Source organism: Setaria viridis, chromosome 8 (assembly GCF_005286985.2).
Source record: "Setaria viridis chromosome 8, Setaria_viridis_v4.0, whole genome shotgun sequence".
Taxonomy (NCBI): Eukaryota; Viridiplantae; Streptophyta; class Magnoliopsida; order Poales; family Poaceae; genus Setaria; species Setaria viridis.
The window spans coordinates 37183409-37201098 of record NC_048270.2 but is presented as its reverse complement, the minus strand read 5'-3'; the positions used below and the strand labels follow the sequence as shown (position 1 = coordinate 37201098).

The 17690-nt window shown below is 53.0% G+C and overlaps 3 protein-coding genes across 3 annotated transcripts; 1 reads left to right on the top strand and 2 right to left on the bottom strand.

Annotated features, from left to right (window-relative positions):
• Window positions 1-505: 505 nt before the first annotated feature.
• On the top strand, window positions 506-1129 carry LOC140220304 (uncharacterized). The gene has a single exon (XM_072290326.1). The coding sequence runs from the start codon at window positions 506-508 to the stop codon at window positions 1127-1129; it is 624 nt and encodes a 207-aa protein (XP_072146427.1).
• A 6831-nt stretch (window positions 1130-7960) lies between these two features.
• Window positions 7961-10287, bottom strand: LOC117866732 (laccase-19). The gene is made up of 3 exons (XM_034751013.2): window positions 10091-10287; window positions 8498-10007; window positions 7961-8398 (listed from the first exon to the last, which is right to left on the bottom strand). Exons 1-3 carry the CDS (start codon window positions 10199-10201, stop codon window positions 8244-8246), a joined length of 1776 nt encoding a protein of 591 aa, XP_034606904.1. The 5' UTR covers window positions 10202-10287; the 3' UTR covers window positions 7961-8243.
• A 3320-nt stretch (window positions 10288-13607) lies between these two features.
• On the bottom strand, window positions 13608-16673 carry LOC117866970 (putative laccase-18). The gene is made up of 3 exons (XM_034751275.2): window positions 16387-16673; window positions 14086-15595; window positions 13608-13994 (listed from the first exon to the last, which is right to left on the bottom strand). The coding sequence occupies exons 1-3, from the start codon at window positions 16480-16482 to the stop codon at window positions 13840-13842; spliced, it is 1761 nt and encodes a 586-aa protein (XP_034607166.1). The 5' UTR covers window positions 16483-16673; the 3' UTR covers window positions 13608-13839.
• Window positions 16674-17690: the final 1017 nt, after the last annotated feature.

The following is a 17690-nucleotide window of genomic DNA, read 5'->3' as shown; positions in this document are numbered from 1 at the left end:
CTACCAATAGTATGGAACTTTATACCTTCATCTTAACCAATTACATACATTCAATACATAAATGTTTTGGACACAATCTCATGATCAACCTTGTTCAACACTACGGCTGATTGACAGATTGGCACCAGATCTCTTTTGTATTACCATGCGATGGATTTATGCAGATCTCAGGTGTCAACCTATCCTCCATGATGAAAACATCTTCATGCCAAACTGCCCATTGCAATGTAGTAGCTTCTAAATTTTGATAATTTTTTTCTCAGATGAATCTGGCCCACTATTATCAGCAATATGTATTTGGGCCGATATCATCTATATGTTCCTTTGGGCCGTAGGGCCTATAAATATAATAGCAACAACAACAACATGTATTTCAAAGCCCATCTTGTAAACGTTTCCGATACGATGATGGTGGCCTGCGTAGTCAAAGCCTAACAGAACCCGCGCGCAGATCGCGCCACCAGCCCACCATCGCCATCCCCGACGTAGGGCGCGGCGGCGAAAGATGGCATCGACGACGGCAGCGTCATGCCGCTGCCTGTCCGACCTCCCCGACGAGCTCTTGCAGCACATCCTCGGCTTCGTGCCGTCCAGGGAGGCCGCGTCCACCGCCGTGCCGCGGCGGTGGCGCGGGCTCTGGCCCATGCCGGCGGGCGCCGTCAACCTCGACACACGCTCCTCCGGCGGCGAGCACCAGGCCTTCTTCCGCGGCGCCGACGCGGCCATCGCTGCGCACGGCGGGTCCGTGAGGAGGCTCGCTGTCCACATCGAGGACGACGACGGGCCCGATAGCATTCAGGATTTCATGTCCGGATCTTCCTGGGGGAAGGGTTGCCACTGCGTCAACGACGTGCTCCGCCTCCCGGCGATCCGCGCCGTCGAAGAGCTCAGCATCGGGGCCAGCTATTCCAACCTCCCGGCTGCCGTCGCCGCCAATCAGCGCTGCGAATCGGCGATGCCCGACGACGACGAAGGGCTTTACGACCTCAGCATGGACTCCATACCATCCGAGGCTCTCCGGGTCCTGCGGATCACCAACTGCAGCGACCACTACACCTCAAACAATTTTCACAGACGGTCAAAAACGATTTCTGCTGGCGGCTGTCAGCGCAAATGGTCTCTGTCCTAGCGGGTGGACACCTGCTAGTACAGTTCCAATTTACACTAGCGGGTGCTTAGGTAGCCAGCCAGCACAGATATTTTTAGGATAATAATAAAAAAAGCCCGTCGTCCGTCGCCGCTGCCGCGCCCGCCGCTCCTCCTCGCTGCTCCCATCCCTGCCGCTCGTCCCTGCCGCCTGCCGCTCCCGAGCCCGTCGCCGCTCGCTGCTCCCACCCCCGCCGCCCGCCGCTCCCGCGCTCGTCACCGCTTGCCGCTCCTATTCCCGCTGCCCGCTGCTCCAGTCCCCGCCGCCCGCCGCTTTGCCCGCCGCTCCTAGAGATAAGAGAGAGATAATGGAGAGAAAGGGAGAAGAAAAAGATTAGAGGATAGGAGAAGGGATAAGGTAGATGGTGCGCCTCCCACCCACCTCCGCGCTTTAATTTGGATCCATGACACCTGCTTTGTGTTGACAGGTGGTTATGTTACCCGCCAACACAAATGTGTTTGTGGTGACGGGTTTTAATGGGTTGGCCGTTGCACCTTTTGTGCTGGCGGGTGGCATTTATGCCTGCCAGCACTGTCTGCACAAATCATTTCTGGTGTAGTGGACCCCCTCCGGCAACCGCCTTCCAATGTCTTGAGGTGCTGCAGTTGCGAAGGTGCACCGTCTCGCTCGAGAGCCTTCAGGACATGATCGTCGCCACCCTCGTGCTATTGAATTGCGGTCACCAGGAAGGTGTCGTGATCGAGCTCGACGTGCCGAGGATGCAGCAATTCAGATAGGGGGGGGGGGTACATCGACCGGTTCACGCTGAAATTGCCACCGCCGGACAATAGAAGATACCTAGACCAGAAAGCTCAGTTGGATTTTCACAAGTCAGTTCGTCACTACATGCGCCGCAGAGATTCAGTGGTTTCCTTGGGTGGAAATGATGATAAATGTGAGGTTTCTGATATCCCTGGTTGAGCGACAAATGGTTCAGCTTCAACTGCTTGCAGTTCTATCTTAGAAGAGTGAGCTTGCAGTTTCACATGGACATTCTTGGTGTCCAACTGCTCAAATTCTTCTTTGAGAGAGCGACGATGGTCCTTGAAGAATTGCATATTGATGACGGGAATAAAAAATTGTGGGATCACATGAATCGCAACATTGGTGGATGTGCCGCCAGTTCATCATCTCAGCCTTGTTCAGATTTTTACTTGGGAGTTTCAAAAGTGTCGGGCGTGAACAAACTGAATTATTCCTCCAAAATTTGTGGGAGGTTTTCCTACCCCAAGCTAGAAGTAAGGCGAAAAAAAATCCATGGAGTAAAGGCAGCTTTACAATCTTACCTTTGGATAGGTAATGAAGACGGACTAAAAGAAAAGGCAGGTACACGAATACGATGAAAGTTTTAGCAGTTCATTGTTTCTAATGTGCATCTGTTAATCTAGTGTTTGAACATGATATGAAACTATGAATAAGGTATGCATGCATCAATGCATGCAAGAATGTGACCTTCATAATCTATGTTTAATTGTTTATTTTCCCTGTCTGTCAAGGACGTCGAGCCCTCGACTGGCAGGACCTCGGCTACGGAGTTCGTAGCCGTCGGCCGTCTTCTCCGGCGAGGTTATACCCCTCAATCGTAGGCTTTGTAGATAGAGAGAAATAGAGAATATAATTCTTGCTTATCCCTGATCAACGAGTACATGAAGATATATATGGCCAATGGCCGGACTAAATGGAGAAGGTTCCCCTTAATTGGAAGTTGCCTAGTTTACTTTCTATCCTTAGTTGGTAGAGTTGGAGTCCGGCAGGGCTTGCCCGGCGTGCTCAGCTGCTCGGCGTACGTCGCGGGCGCGTCTACGCCTGGCGTACGTACGTCCGTACATGACATCTCCCCCCGCCTCGAAGTCCAGCTCGTCCTCGAGCTGAAAGGAAGGGAACCGCGCCCGGAAATCGTCCAGATCCTCCCATGTAGCCGAAACAGTTGGCTCGTCCTGCCATTCAACGAGCACCTGACGGACCCCCCTGGCCAGTCGAGCACCAGTCACCCGGGCGGGGGTCGGCACCACAGCACCGTGTAGGAGCGGCGGCAGGAGCGGAGGCATTGCCGGTGGAGAGCCGACGAACTTCTTGAGGACGCCGACGTGAAACACATCATGAAGACGAGCACCAGGAGGAAGCAGGAGCCGCACGGCCACTTCATTGATGAGCTCTGTTACCTGGTACGGTCCGACGTAGCGAGGCTTGAGCTTCCCTTTGGCCGAGTGAGGGAGGGACGCTGCTGCCCGCTGCCTGAGGCGGAGGAGAGCCCAATCGCCCACCTGGAAGGAGACCGGCCGGTGGTGCTGGTCGTAGACACGCTTTTGGGCCGCCTGAGCTTGCTCCAGTCGGTAGCGGACGTCGTCGAGGAAGGCAGCGCGCTCCTCCATCTCCTGGGCGACTGCGGCGACACGAGTTTCGCCGGGCTCATAAGAGCGGATGGTTGGAGGGTCCCGGCCGTAAACCACCCAAAATGGAGTGTCGTGGAGCGAGGACTGGTAAGCGGTGTTGTAAGTGTATTCAGCCCATGGCAGCCAACGGAGCCACTGCCGGGGGCGGTCGCCGGTGAAGCAGTGCAAGTACATCACGATGACCCGGTTGGCGGCCTCGGTCTGACCGTCCGTCTGTGGATGAAAGGCCGACGACATGTAGAGCTTCGTCCCTGTGAGCCGCATGAGCTCTCGCCAGAACGCTGAAGTGAACACGGGATCTCGATCCGAGACGATGGACTGCGGCACGCCGTGGAGGCGCACAATGTCGGCGAAGAAGACGGCGGCGACAGACTCGGCGGTGTAGGGATACGCCAGGGGGATGAAGTGGCAGTATTTGCTGAAGCGATCCACGACAGAGAGGATGACCATCTTGCCTTGCACCTTCGGCAGCGCCTCGATGAAGTCGATGCCAATGTCAGCCCACACCGCGGACGGAATCGGCAGAGGCTGCAACAGGCCGGCCGGCCTAAGGTGGTCTGATTTGTACTGCTGGCATATGACACAAGCTTTCACAAAGTCCTGCACCAAGCGACGCATAGCTGGAAAGTGAAAATCCCGCGGAGCCTGTGGAGGGTCCGATGGACGCCCTCATGGCCGTCGTTATGGACTGCTGCCATGATTTCCTGCAACAATGGAGAAGCCGGTGGAATATACAAGCGACCGTCGAATGCGACCATGCCGTCCAGCAGCGCCCATGGTGTGGTGCGAGTACCAGCCTGGATCTTGTTGTGGAAGGTGACCAATGCCGGGTCAATAGCCTGGGCGTGGCGGAGGCGCTCGATGAAGTCGAAACGAGGCGCCGAGATAGCCATTAGTGCTCCGTCCTCGTTGTCGCGACGGGATAAGGCGTCGGCGATGACGTTCGTGGCGCCCGAACGATATTCCACCGAGAAATCGAAGCCCAACAGCTTGCCTACCCAATGGTGCTGAGGAATCGTGGCGAGGCGCTGATCAAGGAGGAACTTCAGGCTGTAGTGGTCGGTCTTGATGAGGAAGCGCCGGCCCCAGAGATACGGACGCCAGTGCCTTACTGCTTGGACGAGTCCGATGAGCTCGCGCTCATATGCGGCCAACGAGCGATGGCGAGGGGCCACAGGCCGGCTGAAGAAGGCAACCGGATGACCCTCCTGGACGAGGACCGCGCCGAAACCCACCGTCGATGCGTCGCACTCAACGGTGAACAGCTTGGCGAAGTTGGGCATGGCAAGGACGGGGGCGGATGTGACGGCGGTCTTGAGTGTTGTGAATGCCGCTGCCGCCGCGTCGTCCCAGGAGAAACCCTCCTTCTTCAGCAGGGCCGTCAGAGGAGCCGCGATCGCCCCGTAGTTGTGGACGAACTTGCGGTAGTAACCGGCGAGGCCGAGGAACCCGCGCACCGCCCGGGGCGAACGTGGAGGAGGCCAGTCATGTATTGCTTGCACCTTGGCCGAGTCCATGGCCACACCGGCCGCTGATATGACATGGCCGAGGTACGCGACGGACGAGGCCCCAAAGGAGCACTTCGAGCGCTTCACGAACAGGTGGTGGCGGCGTAGTTCGTCGAGGACGGCCCGGAGGTGGCGAAGATGATCAGCCCATGTCCTGCTATAAATCAAAATATCGACAAAAAATACCAGGACGAAGCGGCGAAGGAACGGCCGGAGCACATCGTTCATTAGGGCCTGGAACGTCGCCGGGGCGTTGCATAGTCCAAATGCCATCACCAGGAACTCATACAGGCCGTCATGGGTGCGGAACGCCGTCTTGTGGATGTCCTCCGGGCACATGCGCACCTGGTGGTACCCGGATCGGAGATCCAGCTTGGAGAAGAACTTGGCGCCATGGAGTTCGTCGAGGAGCTTGTCCACCACCGGGATCGGAAAAGCATCCTTGACAGTGAGCGCGTTTAACGCGTGGTAGTCGACGCAAAAGCGCCAAGAGCCATGGGCCTTCTTGACGGGGAGGACGGGTGACGAGAATGGCGAGTCGCTGCGGCGGACGATTCCTTGATCCAGCATTGCGGCACACTGCCGTTCCAACTCGTCCTTGTGCGCCGCCGGGTACCGATAAGGACGGACGGTGACAGGCTGGGCGTCGGCCTTGAGAATGATGCAGTGGTTGTGCGTACGCTTGGGAGGAAGGCCGACGGGATCCGCGAAGAGGCCGCCAAAAGAGAGCAACAGCGCCTCCAAGAGCGAACATGCCTCCGTTGTAGCGTGCAAGGATGGCACGGACGGGCTGGCCACGCCGGACCAGGAGACAAGGTGCCCCTGGCGCAGGAAGTACATGCGCCGGTGAGCAAGGTCCCAAACAATAGGTCCGAGCTCGCCGAGCCACTTGGTGCCGAGGATGACGTCGTACCAGCCAGCAGCATGACGTAGAGGTCGGCCGGGAACGACTCGCCGTCGATGAGTAGGGGCGCGCTGCGGATGACGCCGGCGCAGGTGACCCGCTCGCCATTGGCGACCAAGGCGGTGAGGCGGGGACGAGAGCGGGGACAAAGACCAGAACGCCGCGTTGCCTCCTCCGAAATGAAGTTGTGCGTGCTGCCAGAATCGAGGAGGGCGACGAAGGACGCGGCGCCGAGGACGACGGCGATCTGCATGGTGCTCGCCATGGGCACCCCAGCCACAGCCTGTAGGGAGAAACAGGGCGCCTCGGCGTCGCGCTCCTCGTCATCAGCGGCGTCGCCGGCGTCCTCAAGCTCCACGCCTTCAATGAAGAATAGGCGCCTGCAAAACCGGTTATGTCCCCGTGTGTATTTTTCGTTACAGTTAAAACAGAGGCCCAGACGGCGGCGTTCCGACATCTCGTCGGGGGTGAGGCGCCTCGGATTGCCCTCAGCGCGGCCCTACTGGGCAGCCACCGGAGGAGCTGGGAGCGCCAGGGGCTGCGGGGGCGCCGGAAGCGCTGGCCTGAGTGCGGGAGCGGGAAGGAGGCCGCGTTGAGGCGCCCGAGGAAGAGACGGCGCTGCGCGGTCGCTCTCCATGAGCTCGACTTGGCGGGCCAGACTCATGGCGGCCGCGAGTGTCGCCGGGTTGTGGAGGCGGACGGCGTGGCTGAGTGGCGGCAGGAGCCCGCCCGTGAAGAGCTGGACGCGCTGAGCTTCATCCAGGCGGCCGGCGCGTGACAGGAGAGCCTGAAAACGATTGGAGTAGTCCTCCACCGTCCCTGTACGCCGGCATTCAGCGAGCTCAAACAGCGGAGCCGAGCGGAGGGGAGGGCCGAAGCGCAGATGCAGGAGCTCCTTGAATCGCCCCCACGGCGGTGGACCCTCGTCCTCCTGGAGTTGGGTGTACCAGAGTTGCGCGACATCCTCCAGATGGTATGAGGCCAGCCACACGCGTTCCTCCCCCATGGTACGCTGTTGACGAAAGTAGGATTCACACCTGTTGAGGAAGAGGAGCGGATCGGACTTGCCATCGTAGCGGGGAAAATCCAATTTGTGGAACTTGGGGGGGGGCGCTCGGAGTCGCGTGGCCCGTCCGGACGGCCGCCGGCGGCACTGGTCGAGGACGAGGACGGCTTCTCCTTAATAGCCGCCATGTCGGCCTTCAGGGTAGTCACTTCCGTGGAGAGGGACTTGAGCAACTCCATCACATCAGCGAGGGAGGGATCGCCCATGGTGGATGGCGGCGGCGCGGACGTCGAGGAAGATGACGGCGACGGTGGGGGGCTAGCGAGGAGTTCCGCAGCTGTGGAAGAAGGGGTGGAGCGGGTGGGCGAGGACCGGCGTGACCGTGATACCAAGTTGTCAAGGACGTCGAGCCCTCGACTGGCAGGACCGCGGCTACGGAGTTCGTAGCCGTCGGCCGTCTTCTCCAGCGAGGTTATACCCCTCAACCGTAGGCTTTGTAGATAGAGAGAAATAGAGAATATAATTCTTGCTTATCCCTGATCAACGAGTACATGAAGATATATATGGCCAATGGCCGGACTAAATGGAGAAGGTTCCCCTTAATTGGAAGTTGCCTAGTTTACTTTCTATCCTTAGTTGGTAGAGTTGGAGTCCGGCAGGGCTTGCCCGGCGTGCTCAGCTGCCCGGCGTACGTCGCGGGCGCGTCTACACCTGGCGTACGTACGTCCGTACATGACACTGTCCAGCAGCTTAATTGTGACAGAGCTCTTCAGCTTGTATAATGTACGGAGTTGGTAGGAATAGTTTGACGAATATTGCATAAATTAGTCTTTTTAAAGATGGAAAAAGAAATTGGGGTTATATTCTAAATTACTATTGCTGGTCTTTGGTCTAAATTCTAGATAAGATGGATGCGATTTTCTGTCTTCACTGCATCAGCAACAGCTGACTAAGTCGGCTATAACTTTGCTCAGCTGGCCAATAGGCATAACCGAAAAGCAATGAGAACAAGAAGGATTGAATCCTTACTTTCTTAATTGTATATCCCTCATAATTTCAGCTAAATAGGATAAGGTTTTGAACGAAATATATAGAATAAAATAAAGTTACACACACTTCTCCACGAACTTTTGAAAACTAAAATAAAAAAATTACAACCCTGACAAGAATGACCAGTGACAACCAATAATACGATGAAGGATGCCAATGTGACCTTCATCTTTATTTGTTATATACTGTATGCATAAAAGTTCGACTCAATTTCTTCATTCCTGTTTCAAAAACTCTATGGTCGAGTGAGACCATTGGCGCCACATCTCTTGAATTCAGGCGGCGGTGGAGGGAGGCTCGTCTCAGGTGTCGGCCCATCCTCAACTATGAACGCCGTCGCCATACCCATCACAATGTGGAACTCAAAGTGGCAATGCAAGTACCACATCCCTGTTCATCAAGATTCACTCAATGGTTAGATAAATGATATGCATAATCCCCTTGCTGCAAAAGAACCCTAATCACAGAGCCGGATGGCTGTGGTCGTACCTGGATTGTCTGTGACGAAGCGAACGGCAGCCCATCCTGTCCTGGGAACCTGCACGGTGTTCCTGAGCTGCGGGTTGTGGTAGTTGAACTTCTTGACGTCCCTCTTGGGATTAAAGTTGCCGAGCCCCTGCGCGAGCACGAAGAAGTCGTATCCATGGAGATGCATGGGGTTGGAGTCGCTCTGCAGCAGCGCCGTGCTCTGGAACACGATCTCCACCGACGTGTTGTACTTGAACCGCCGGAGCTTGGTCGCCTTGAACGTCGGCTCCAGCGCCTCCTCGAGCGGCCCCGGTGGGATCAGGTCCCTGTTCGTGTAGTTGTACGGATGTGGCGGCTTCTCCGGGAAGTCCTCCGTGTACACGCCCTTGCCGGTGCCGTCGTAGTAGCGCTCGAGCAAGGATGTGGTGGTGGGGTGGTGGAAGGAGACGTTGTTCATGGTGGCCACCACAATGGTCTCATTGCTTCGGCGGCGCTTGCACACCTTCTTGCCGCCACGGCAGAGGGATCCCAGCCCCAACGTGATAAAGAATCGCTCGTCGACGTGCATCGGAACGCGGTGGCGCTCCGGGTACGCCAGTCCGGTGAGGTTTCCGTGGAAGTAATAGGACGGCATGGTGTTGTGCTGGCTGGGCATGAGGGGCACCGGCACGGGGAGGCCATTGTTGTCGCCGCGCACGCCGGCGTAGCGGACGAGGCCACGGGAGATGAACACCGGGATCTGCGGGTCGGGCTCCGGTGGCTGGTTGGCGAGCGCGATCATGTGGTAGTGCGCCGGCGGGGCGTTGGCGGTCATCAGCACGTCAATGGTCTCTCCCGGCGCGACGGTGATCATGTCTGTCTCGAACGGTGTCAGGTAGTTGCCATCGGCGCCGACCACCGTGAATGTGTGGCCAGCGACCTTGAAGTAGTACTCGGAGAAGAGCGCCGTGTTGATGATCCGCAGCAGGTAGCTCTTGCCGCGCTCCACGTCGAGCACGAAGCTCTCCTCCGGCACGCCAGAGCAGTTGCTGAGGTCGCCGAGCTTCCCGTTGATGGTGGCCGAGAGCGGGTTGTCGTCGAAGTTACCATCGGCCATCCTCCGGTCGAGCTCGATGAGGTCGAGCTGCCACCACTCGCCGATGATGATGGGCAGGTCCTTGGCGGGGGTCGGGAACGGGTACTTGCCGTCCTTGGGGCGGATGATGATGGCGCCATTGATGGTGGCGCGGAGGCAGGTGACGTGGGCGTGCCACCACAGCGTGCCGACCTGGCCGGTGACGTTGAAGCGGTAGGTGTGTTCGCCGCCGGGAGGGATGGGGCACTCGGTGACGAACCCGGCGCCGTCGGCCCAGCAGCTCCGGATCTGCCGCACGCCGTGCCAGTGGATGGTCAGGCCGTGCTCCAGCCGGTTGACGATGTGGACGACCACCGTGTCGCCGTCGGTGACATCGAGTGCCGGGCCCGGGAGCTGCCCGTTCACCACGTAGATCTTGGTCGTGTTGCAGAGGTGGGTCACGTTCATCTCGTGCACCTGTTTTGGTAGATCATTCGTTATTGGGACCTGCAGGCAAGGTGTGCTCGACGAAAAGATTATCGGAATATACATTTACTTACAACAAAGGTGTGCTCGACGACGGCGGCCTCACCGACGGAAGCTGTGGCGGCGAGGGCGGCGGCGAGGGCCACGCAGAGGAAGAAGGAGGCCGCCATGGCTCTGGCAGCCATGAGCAGCTAAGTTTCTGAACCTCAAGCTTGATTCAATCTGTGATTCTTCCGGGATGGTCATCATGTCCTATTTATACGTCCCTATGGTGCTGGCTGACTTGGGAGATGAAACACCTGAACTGGACGGGCGTTTGCAACGGTTGACTTTTTAATCTTGTCGTAGAACGATGATGAAGAAGAGTTGCACGTAGAGAAAAATATTATTACCGTTTGACTTTTTAATCTTGCTATTACTCGATCAACGACGTACTGCACGCAACCTAGTTGCATTGCATGGGTAACTTGATTACTTTTGCATACCTTTTTTTTTATCCTATTGTTGTATAGGATGGGATAGCTGCTTCATGAAAAGGTCACGGGAGATAAAATATCATTGGCAGCATCTTTGGGGTGCTGACTAGGTAACGCCCCAAAGGTTGGCAGGCAGGCAGGTAGGGGTAGTACGGTAATTTTGTTCAGCACAACTCTTACACGCAATGACTTTTCTCTCCTCTCTCTCTCTCTCTAGCGAGTCCAAAATCAAATCCGAAAAGAATCAAGAGGACTTTTCTTGACATTTTTATAGGGGTGATTTAGCAAGGGAAAAAAAAAGAAATCCTAAGGACCCGTAAATTAAATATTACTGGTAGAAAATTCGTTTAGGAGTGTTGCATTGCTTGGGTTAGATTTGGACCATCTTTTTAGGAGAGACAAATATCACTGGCATCATCTTTTTGAACCAATCAGAGGGTTAAGCCCTTCTTTGGTGCTGATTGGTTAAGCGCAATGCTAATTAAACCCGCACGCTGCGGCGCTTCGCCGCACGCGTCGCGAAGCGCCCGGTGGGTCCCACGCGGCCCCGCGCAGTGGCGCGCACTCGCGTTTGTTTTTTTCTTTTTCAATTTTTTCTATGCCAGGTAAATATTGTATGTACGTATAAGCTGTTATGTGCATAAATTTTTTTAACAACATTTTCTCAAAAGTTATAACAAATGTTACGCGCATAAGTTATGTATATCGTGAAAGTTGTATTACAAAATTTATTTGTACAGATTGTTGTTAGGAAAAAAGTTATGCGTACGAACAATTACAGCTTTCTAAAAAAATAAAATTCGAAGTTATTTTTACAAATTGTACCTAGAAGTTGTACACATAAATTCTGCACGTTATTGAAGTTGTGCTAAAAAATTATCTCATAAAAAATTATATTATGGAGTTATGCATCGAAGTTATGTGTATAAGTTATAATATTTCGAAAATGGAAAGTTGCATGATTTTAAACTTTCAAAAAAAGAAAGTGGCGGGATGGGAGTGGGATGTCGGGGATCGAGCACCGGCAGCCCTGCTGGCGTGCGCGCGCTAATTAGCTCTCCCCTTAGTTAAGCTCAAAAGATTGGCAGGCGGCACGAGGAAGTACAGTAATTATGTGCAGCACGACTCTTACACGCAATGACTTCTCTCTCACAAGTGCATCCAAAACTAAACCCTAAAGAATCCAGGAATACTTCACGTGGATACCCTACGTGTCGCATTAATGCTAATATGACTATTTCTTTGCAACGTGCTCAGATGTTTATAAGGGGTGCTTCACATAAAGTTAAATCACAAATAGTCCCTCCGTCCGGAAATAATATGCGCATTTTGATTAGAAACAGTTAAAGTTTTACAAATTTTGACCAATAACTAGTTCACTTATAAGTACGTGCATATTTTTAGAGCATATATAAGAGGAATCAAGAGTCAAAATCTAGTTTTTTTTGCGAGTAAATATCTAGTTTTTTTTTCCTTCAATTCAAGTACACCTATCATTACTAGACGGGGTACGAAATATTACATGTGGAAGATTCGTGAATGAGTCACTGGTAGATGGGCCATGCATCATCTTGCCGACAGATGAAATGTTGCAAGCGGAAAATTCGTCTACTCTAGTGGCTGGGAGTCGAGAGAGATGGGACATGGCCAGCGAGACTTGAATCGAAACCGTGTTAGTTTAGCGTTGCTTCTCGGCCGGCAAAGGCCTCTTCTGGTCTTCTCACCAACCGCTACCGAGACCAAACATGCAATGGGCAGTCAAACGCTGACTCCTCTCTCGTATGTAGCTAACCCTCCTTTGCTAGCTTGTGACAGTCGGAGATACCGTACATTACCGGATGTTTAGATGGGACCAATTCATGGATGCTACGTGCATCAACAAGGACGTTTGATGTTTTCATGCGGCGAATGGAAGAAACTTGATCCGATCTTGATGTCCAATAATCGTATGCTGCTTCAGCAGCATGCAGCTTTACTTTGACAATTTGTTTGTTTCATTAATTCCTCTTGAGCAATAAGCTATATGTACGTAGACTCTTGATGCCTAAACTAACAACAAGTCAAGACGGATGCATTTTGACTTTTCCTCTTTTTTTTTTACAGGGGTGGAGAGATTGCGTAACTGCATGTGGTAGAATCTTAGCTACCTTTGTGCGAATTCAGATTGATTCCCTTGCTGGTTGGAAGCGCAAGGATTTTCGGTAGGTTTTCGCCGCAAGTAGTATTCCAAGATCATTATACTCACAAAAGAGTAAGCAATCGATGGAACAGATCGGCAGAAGATTAAACCTTTCATGAAGATATCAACTGCATATGCATATACGTATAAATAGTATGAGCAAGTAGCTAGCAAGAATAGGAAGTGAGAGCCGTCCATATCATGCTATATCAAAGAAAAACATCAACTAATTAGCCTTTTAGCCAGATAGCAATTACAAAATTGTGGTGCAAGCATAGAAGATTGTCGTCATCTATGATCTATGCTAGATTGTCGTCGTCCGTGGCCTATATTTCTCCCTTGTCCATGTCGCGGACCACGGGTCGTCGCAACACACAGCAAAAACTCGAGACTTGTACACAGTTCTTCATTAGTTTTCAAGTGCTGCTCAAGATTCTTTCCACTCTTATTTTCCCTTGGGAGATATTTCCGATTAATCGATCGTGTGATGCTGTTGGAAGAACAATAGCAAAGTGGACCGGGGCGCTTAACTTGGAGCATTTGATGCCTATTATTTTATCCACCGAGAAACGATCTGGTCTTAGACATTGCCGCATTGGTTGACTTCATTGTCGGTTGGCCAAGCCTTTCTTGTTCTCCTTTCTTGTTCTCCTTCTTGATCTGGTGTTCGTGGGCCAATTTGTTTTTGTAGTGTTTGTTGTTGCTGCCACAGTTTCGGCCCATCGACAAACATGGATTCATTTTCAATGGGTTTTGCAAATTGAATGTGCTGAATGATGGCCCATCAAGGAGGATGGCTCTTTTAGCTCTGGCTGTGCAGTGGCCCCTCTCGTCGCATGTGCATCAGAAGAAAAAAGATTTATGATGTGCACTTTTTTTATCCCATTGTTAGCTAGGTAGACACAGTCCCAATAAGAAGCAACAAGACTAATAGAGTTCATACACATTTCCAAATTCTTATATTCCTCATAAATTTAATTATATTGGCACCAACTCTCCGCATTAACATGCACACGTAAATAAATATTAAAAAAAAATACATCAATTACAACCAATAACGCGATGGAGGACGATAATGCTGCCTTCATCTTTATTCGTTACCTTGATAAATAAATAAATAAAAATAAAATTTCCCGACCCAATAATCCAATCCATCTTTATTCATAACCTAAGGTTTACTGAAACCATTGGTGCCGCATCTCTTGAAGTCCGCTGGCGGTGGTGGCAGGCTCGTCTCAGGCGTCGGCCCATCCTCCACGATGAACGCCGTCGCCATGCCCATGACGATGTGGAACTCAAAGTGGCAATGCAAGTACCACATCCCTGTTCATCAAAGTTTAATCCAAGATTAGACAATGATATGTAAAGTTTTTGAGAGGCAAATCATAGCTAGCACTGAGCATTATTGACATACCTGGATTGTCTGCGATGAAGCGAATTGCGGTCCAGCCTACCCTTGGCACGTGCACGGTGTTCCTGATCTGCGGGTTGTGGTAGTTGAACTTCTTGACGTCCTTCTTGGGGTCGAAGTTGCCGAGCCCCTGCGCGAGCACGAAGAAGTCGTGGCCATGGAGGTGCATGGGGTTGGGGTCGCTCTGCAGCAGCGCCGTGCTCTGGAACACGATCTCCACCGACGAGTTGTACTTGAACCGCCGGACCCTGATCGCCTTGGTCGTCGGCTCGAGCACCTCCTCCAGCGGCCCGACCGGGATCAGGTCCATGTTGGTGTAGTTGTACGGCCGCGGCGGCCGGTCCGGGAAGTCCTCCGTGTACAGGCCCTCGCCGGTGCCGTCGTAGTGGCGCTCGAGCAGCGACGCCGCCGTCTGGTGGTGGAAGGAGACGTTGTTCATGGTCGCCACCGTGATGGTCTCGTTGCTCCGGCGGAGCTTGCAGTCCTTCTTGCCGCCGCGGCAGATGGAGCCGAGCCCTAGCGTGACGAAGAGGCGCTCGTCGACGTGCGCCGGAACGCGGTGGCGCGACGGGAACGCGAGCCCCGTGAAGTTGCCGCGGAAGTAGTAGGACGGCATGGTGTCGTGCTGGCCGGGCATGAGGGGCGCGAGCACGGGGGCGCCGCCGTTGTCGGCGCGCACGCCGGCGTAGCGCACCAGGCCGCGGGAGGTCAGCGCGCGGATCTGCAGGTCCGGCGGCGGCGGCTGGTTGGCGACGGCGGTCATGTGGTAGAGTCCCGGCGGCGCGTCGGCGACCATGAGCACGTCCATGGTCTCGCCAGGGGAGATGGTCACCATGTCCGTCCGGAACGGCGTCAGGTAGTTGGCGTCGGCGCCGACCACCGTGAACGTGTGGCCGGCGACCTTGAAGAAGTACTCGGAGAAGAGCGCCGTGTTGATGAACCGAAGCAGGTAGGTCTTGCCGGGCTCGACGTCGAGCACGAAGCTCTCCTCCGGCACGCCGGAGCAGTTGCTGAGATCGCCGAGCTTCCCGTTGAGGGTCGCCGACAGCGGGTCGTCCTCGAAGTTGCCGTCGAGATTCCGGCGGTCGAGCTCGACGAGGTCTAGCGTCCACCACTCGCCGATGACGATGGGCACGTCCCTCGCCGGGGTCGGGAACGGGTACCTGCCGTCCTTGGGGCGGACGACGATGGCGCCATGGACGCTGGCGCGGAGGCAGGTCACGTGGGCGTGCCACCACAGCGTGCCCACCTGGCCGGAGACGTCGAAGCGGTAGGTGCGGTTGCCGCCGGGGGCGACGGGGCACTCGGTGACGTAGCCGGCGCCGTCGGCCCAGCAGCTCCGGAGCTGCCGGACGCCGTGCCAGTGGATGGTGACGCCGTGTGGGAGCTCGTTGACGAGGTGGACGACCACCGTGTCGCCGTCGACGACGTCCAGCTGTGGGCCGGGGAGCTGACCGTTGACCACGTAGACCTTGGTCGAGTTGCACAGGTGGGTCATGTTCATCTCATGCACCTGTACGTGGTCATCGTTCGGAGAAGACAAGATTAAAAATTGTGTAGTGTAAGACCTATAGCACTAAATAGTGGCATGCTTAAAAAGGTGACAGGTGAGTCGCAGTTTTGAACTAAGGAAACCACATAGCTTAAACTAGTACATTGCTACACGTCAGCGGTCTCATAGGTCATCTCATGCAGTGCCACATAGGATTTTTAATGATGTGGAGGAGAGAGAGCGAGGAGAGAGAAAGAGGTCGTTGCTTCGCGAAACAACCACCTCATGAGCTAAAATGTAGGACTACGAGACAACTTAACAACTATTGTACGAGTTATTGTTGCCATGCAACTCATAATATTTTATTTTTCTTATGCACAAATTAAGGAATTATATACCACTACCAGATAACTTATAGGACAACCCATTGTACAGATTGCCTGTTAAATCATCTCAAGATTACGTGTCAATGCATGAGACCGCCTATTAGACGACACCAATGTACTTGCCCTAAGAAAGTTCAGCATATTGGTCAGTGTGCAAAAACTTGTAGCATTGCCAAACCATCACGTCATCACCAAACTTGTAGCATAAGAATGCACATCAAATATTATTACGATATCATTAAGCCTTAGGCAAGCCCTCACCATCTACATCTCGGTCTGTTTTTTAGAAGAAACGTTTTTAAAGCCTAAGATTAGCATTTTTTCGTAGCGCAAAACAAACTAACAAACTATATTTCTTGTAATTCCATACTAAATATTACAGCATTGTCAACGACACATTAACATTATTACTAGTATATCACTTACAACAAAGGTGTGCTCGACGATGGCCGCCTCGCCGACGACGGCCAGGGCGACAAGGGCCAGCCAGAGGATGGATGCCGCCATGGAGATCTTCCCCATAGCAGCCAAGAATGAGCAATTATGTTGCTATACTTGCTAAACCACTTGGTTAACTTTGTTTTGTGAAGAAGTGATGCTTCTGCTGGGCCTGTCACGTACCCTATTTATACTGACGGGATGGAACACCTGAGCTACACGGACGGACTGCAGAGTCCAGGATTAAATCCTTAAAAACTCGCTAATGACGACTAGTGTCAAAATTTGGACTAAACTTGACAAATTTGAGACCTCTTCTCACCAACCAAACATCAATGTTTTGGCAGACGCCGTGCAACACAAGGTGTTTGGATTGGCATCATCTATTCTAATGCTAGCAGCCTAGCAACCTTTGTGCGACCAAAGGTTCATCCATATGGCATTTTGGATTAGTTAGATTAATGTAAGATAGAATTACTGGATGGTCCTGTTAATTTTGACAAGTACAGTATCATTTAATTTGCTGCCCACCGAGCTTCTGCCTCGGGTGTAGCTGCATGACTGCATGACAGACAACGCGAACTTAACTGTATACATACTGATTCAGTACTGATCAAGCTTTAAAATTTTTGAATATGCATGAAATTTTCCTTGAAAAAAAAAACATATGTGGTTAGATCAATTCGATATACCGGTCATTACAGAAAGAAGTTCAATCCAGAGATGGGAGTCTTGTTTTCATTGAAGTGAAAGCTGATATGCACTGTACTGAATCCCATCTTCTCGACGGCATGCACTTTCTCTGGTTTTCAGTTCACAAAAAAGATATGCATGGCGTTGATCAGATGTACGACGGATGCAAAGACCACTTTCTACTTTCTACCAGTTGACGAGCTAGCACAAACTATAAACTAACCACATGGTAAGAAGGCAGATGTCGAATTGATTTTGCCTGGTATGTAGCTTGTTTCAACCACATCTGCCTTTTGATCTTTGACTCTTGAAGTCGTTTCTCCTACTACAAGCAGCCATGCGTGGTCTTTCCTAGGTTACTACTGTTTCGCGAGAAATTCAGGTTACGAGTCTGACGAGGTGAGAACAGTGTCTATATGAAAAGCGTGCAGGGATCTCAACTTCTCAAGACACCGGCGGCAGAGAGCAAGATCAGTCAAAACTGCTGATAAATCCAATACTAAACCCGGTCAAAATCACTGTTATCTGCGCAATCACTTTTGGAGGTCAGCGTAATGGAACTCCGTAATCTCCCGTTTCCTGCAGGCGTGCGTGTGATC

What these genes read in the sequence shown, in the direction of transcription:
- LOC140220304 (XM_072290326.1), top strand. Translation starts at nt 506, where the DNA reads ATGGCATCGACGACGGCAGCGTCATGCCGCTGCCTGTCCGACCTCCCC.
- LOC117866732 (XM_034751013.2), bottom strand. Translation starts at nt 10,201, where the DNA reads ATGGCTGCCAGAGCCATGGCGGCCTCCTTCTTCCTCTGCGTGGCCCTC. An exon ending in TCGTCGAGCACACCTTTGTT is followed by an intron (nt 10,008 to 10,090) that starts GTAAGTAAATGT and finishes CTACCAAAACAG; the next exon opens with GTGCACGAGATGAACGTGAC. An exon ending in CTTCGTCACAGACAATCCAG is followed by an intron (nt 8,399 to 8,497) that starts GTACGACCACAG and finishes CTTGATGAACAG; the next exon opens with GGATGTGGTACTTGCATTGC.
- LOC117866970 (XM_034751275.2), bottom strand. Translation starts at nt 16,482, where the DNA reads ATGGGGAAGATCTCCATGGCGGCATCCATCCTCTGGCTGGCCCTTGTC. An exon ending in TCGTCGAGCACACCTTTGTT is followed by an intron (nt 15,596 to 16,386) that starts GTAAGTGATATA and finishes GACCACGTACAG; the next exon opens with GTGCATGAGATGAACATGAC. An exon ending in CTTCATCGCAGACAATCCAG is followed by an intron (nt 13,995 to 14,085) that starts GTATGTCAATAA and finishes TTTGATGAACAG; the next exon opens with GGATGTGGTACTTGCATTGC.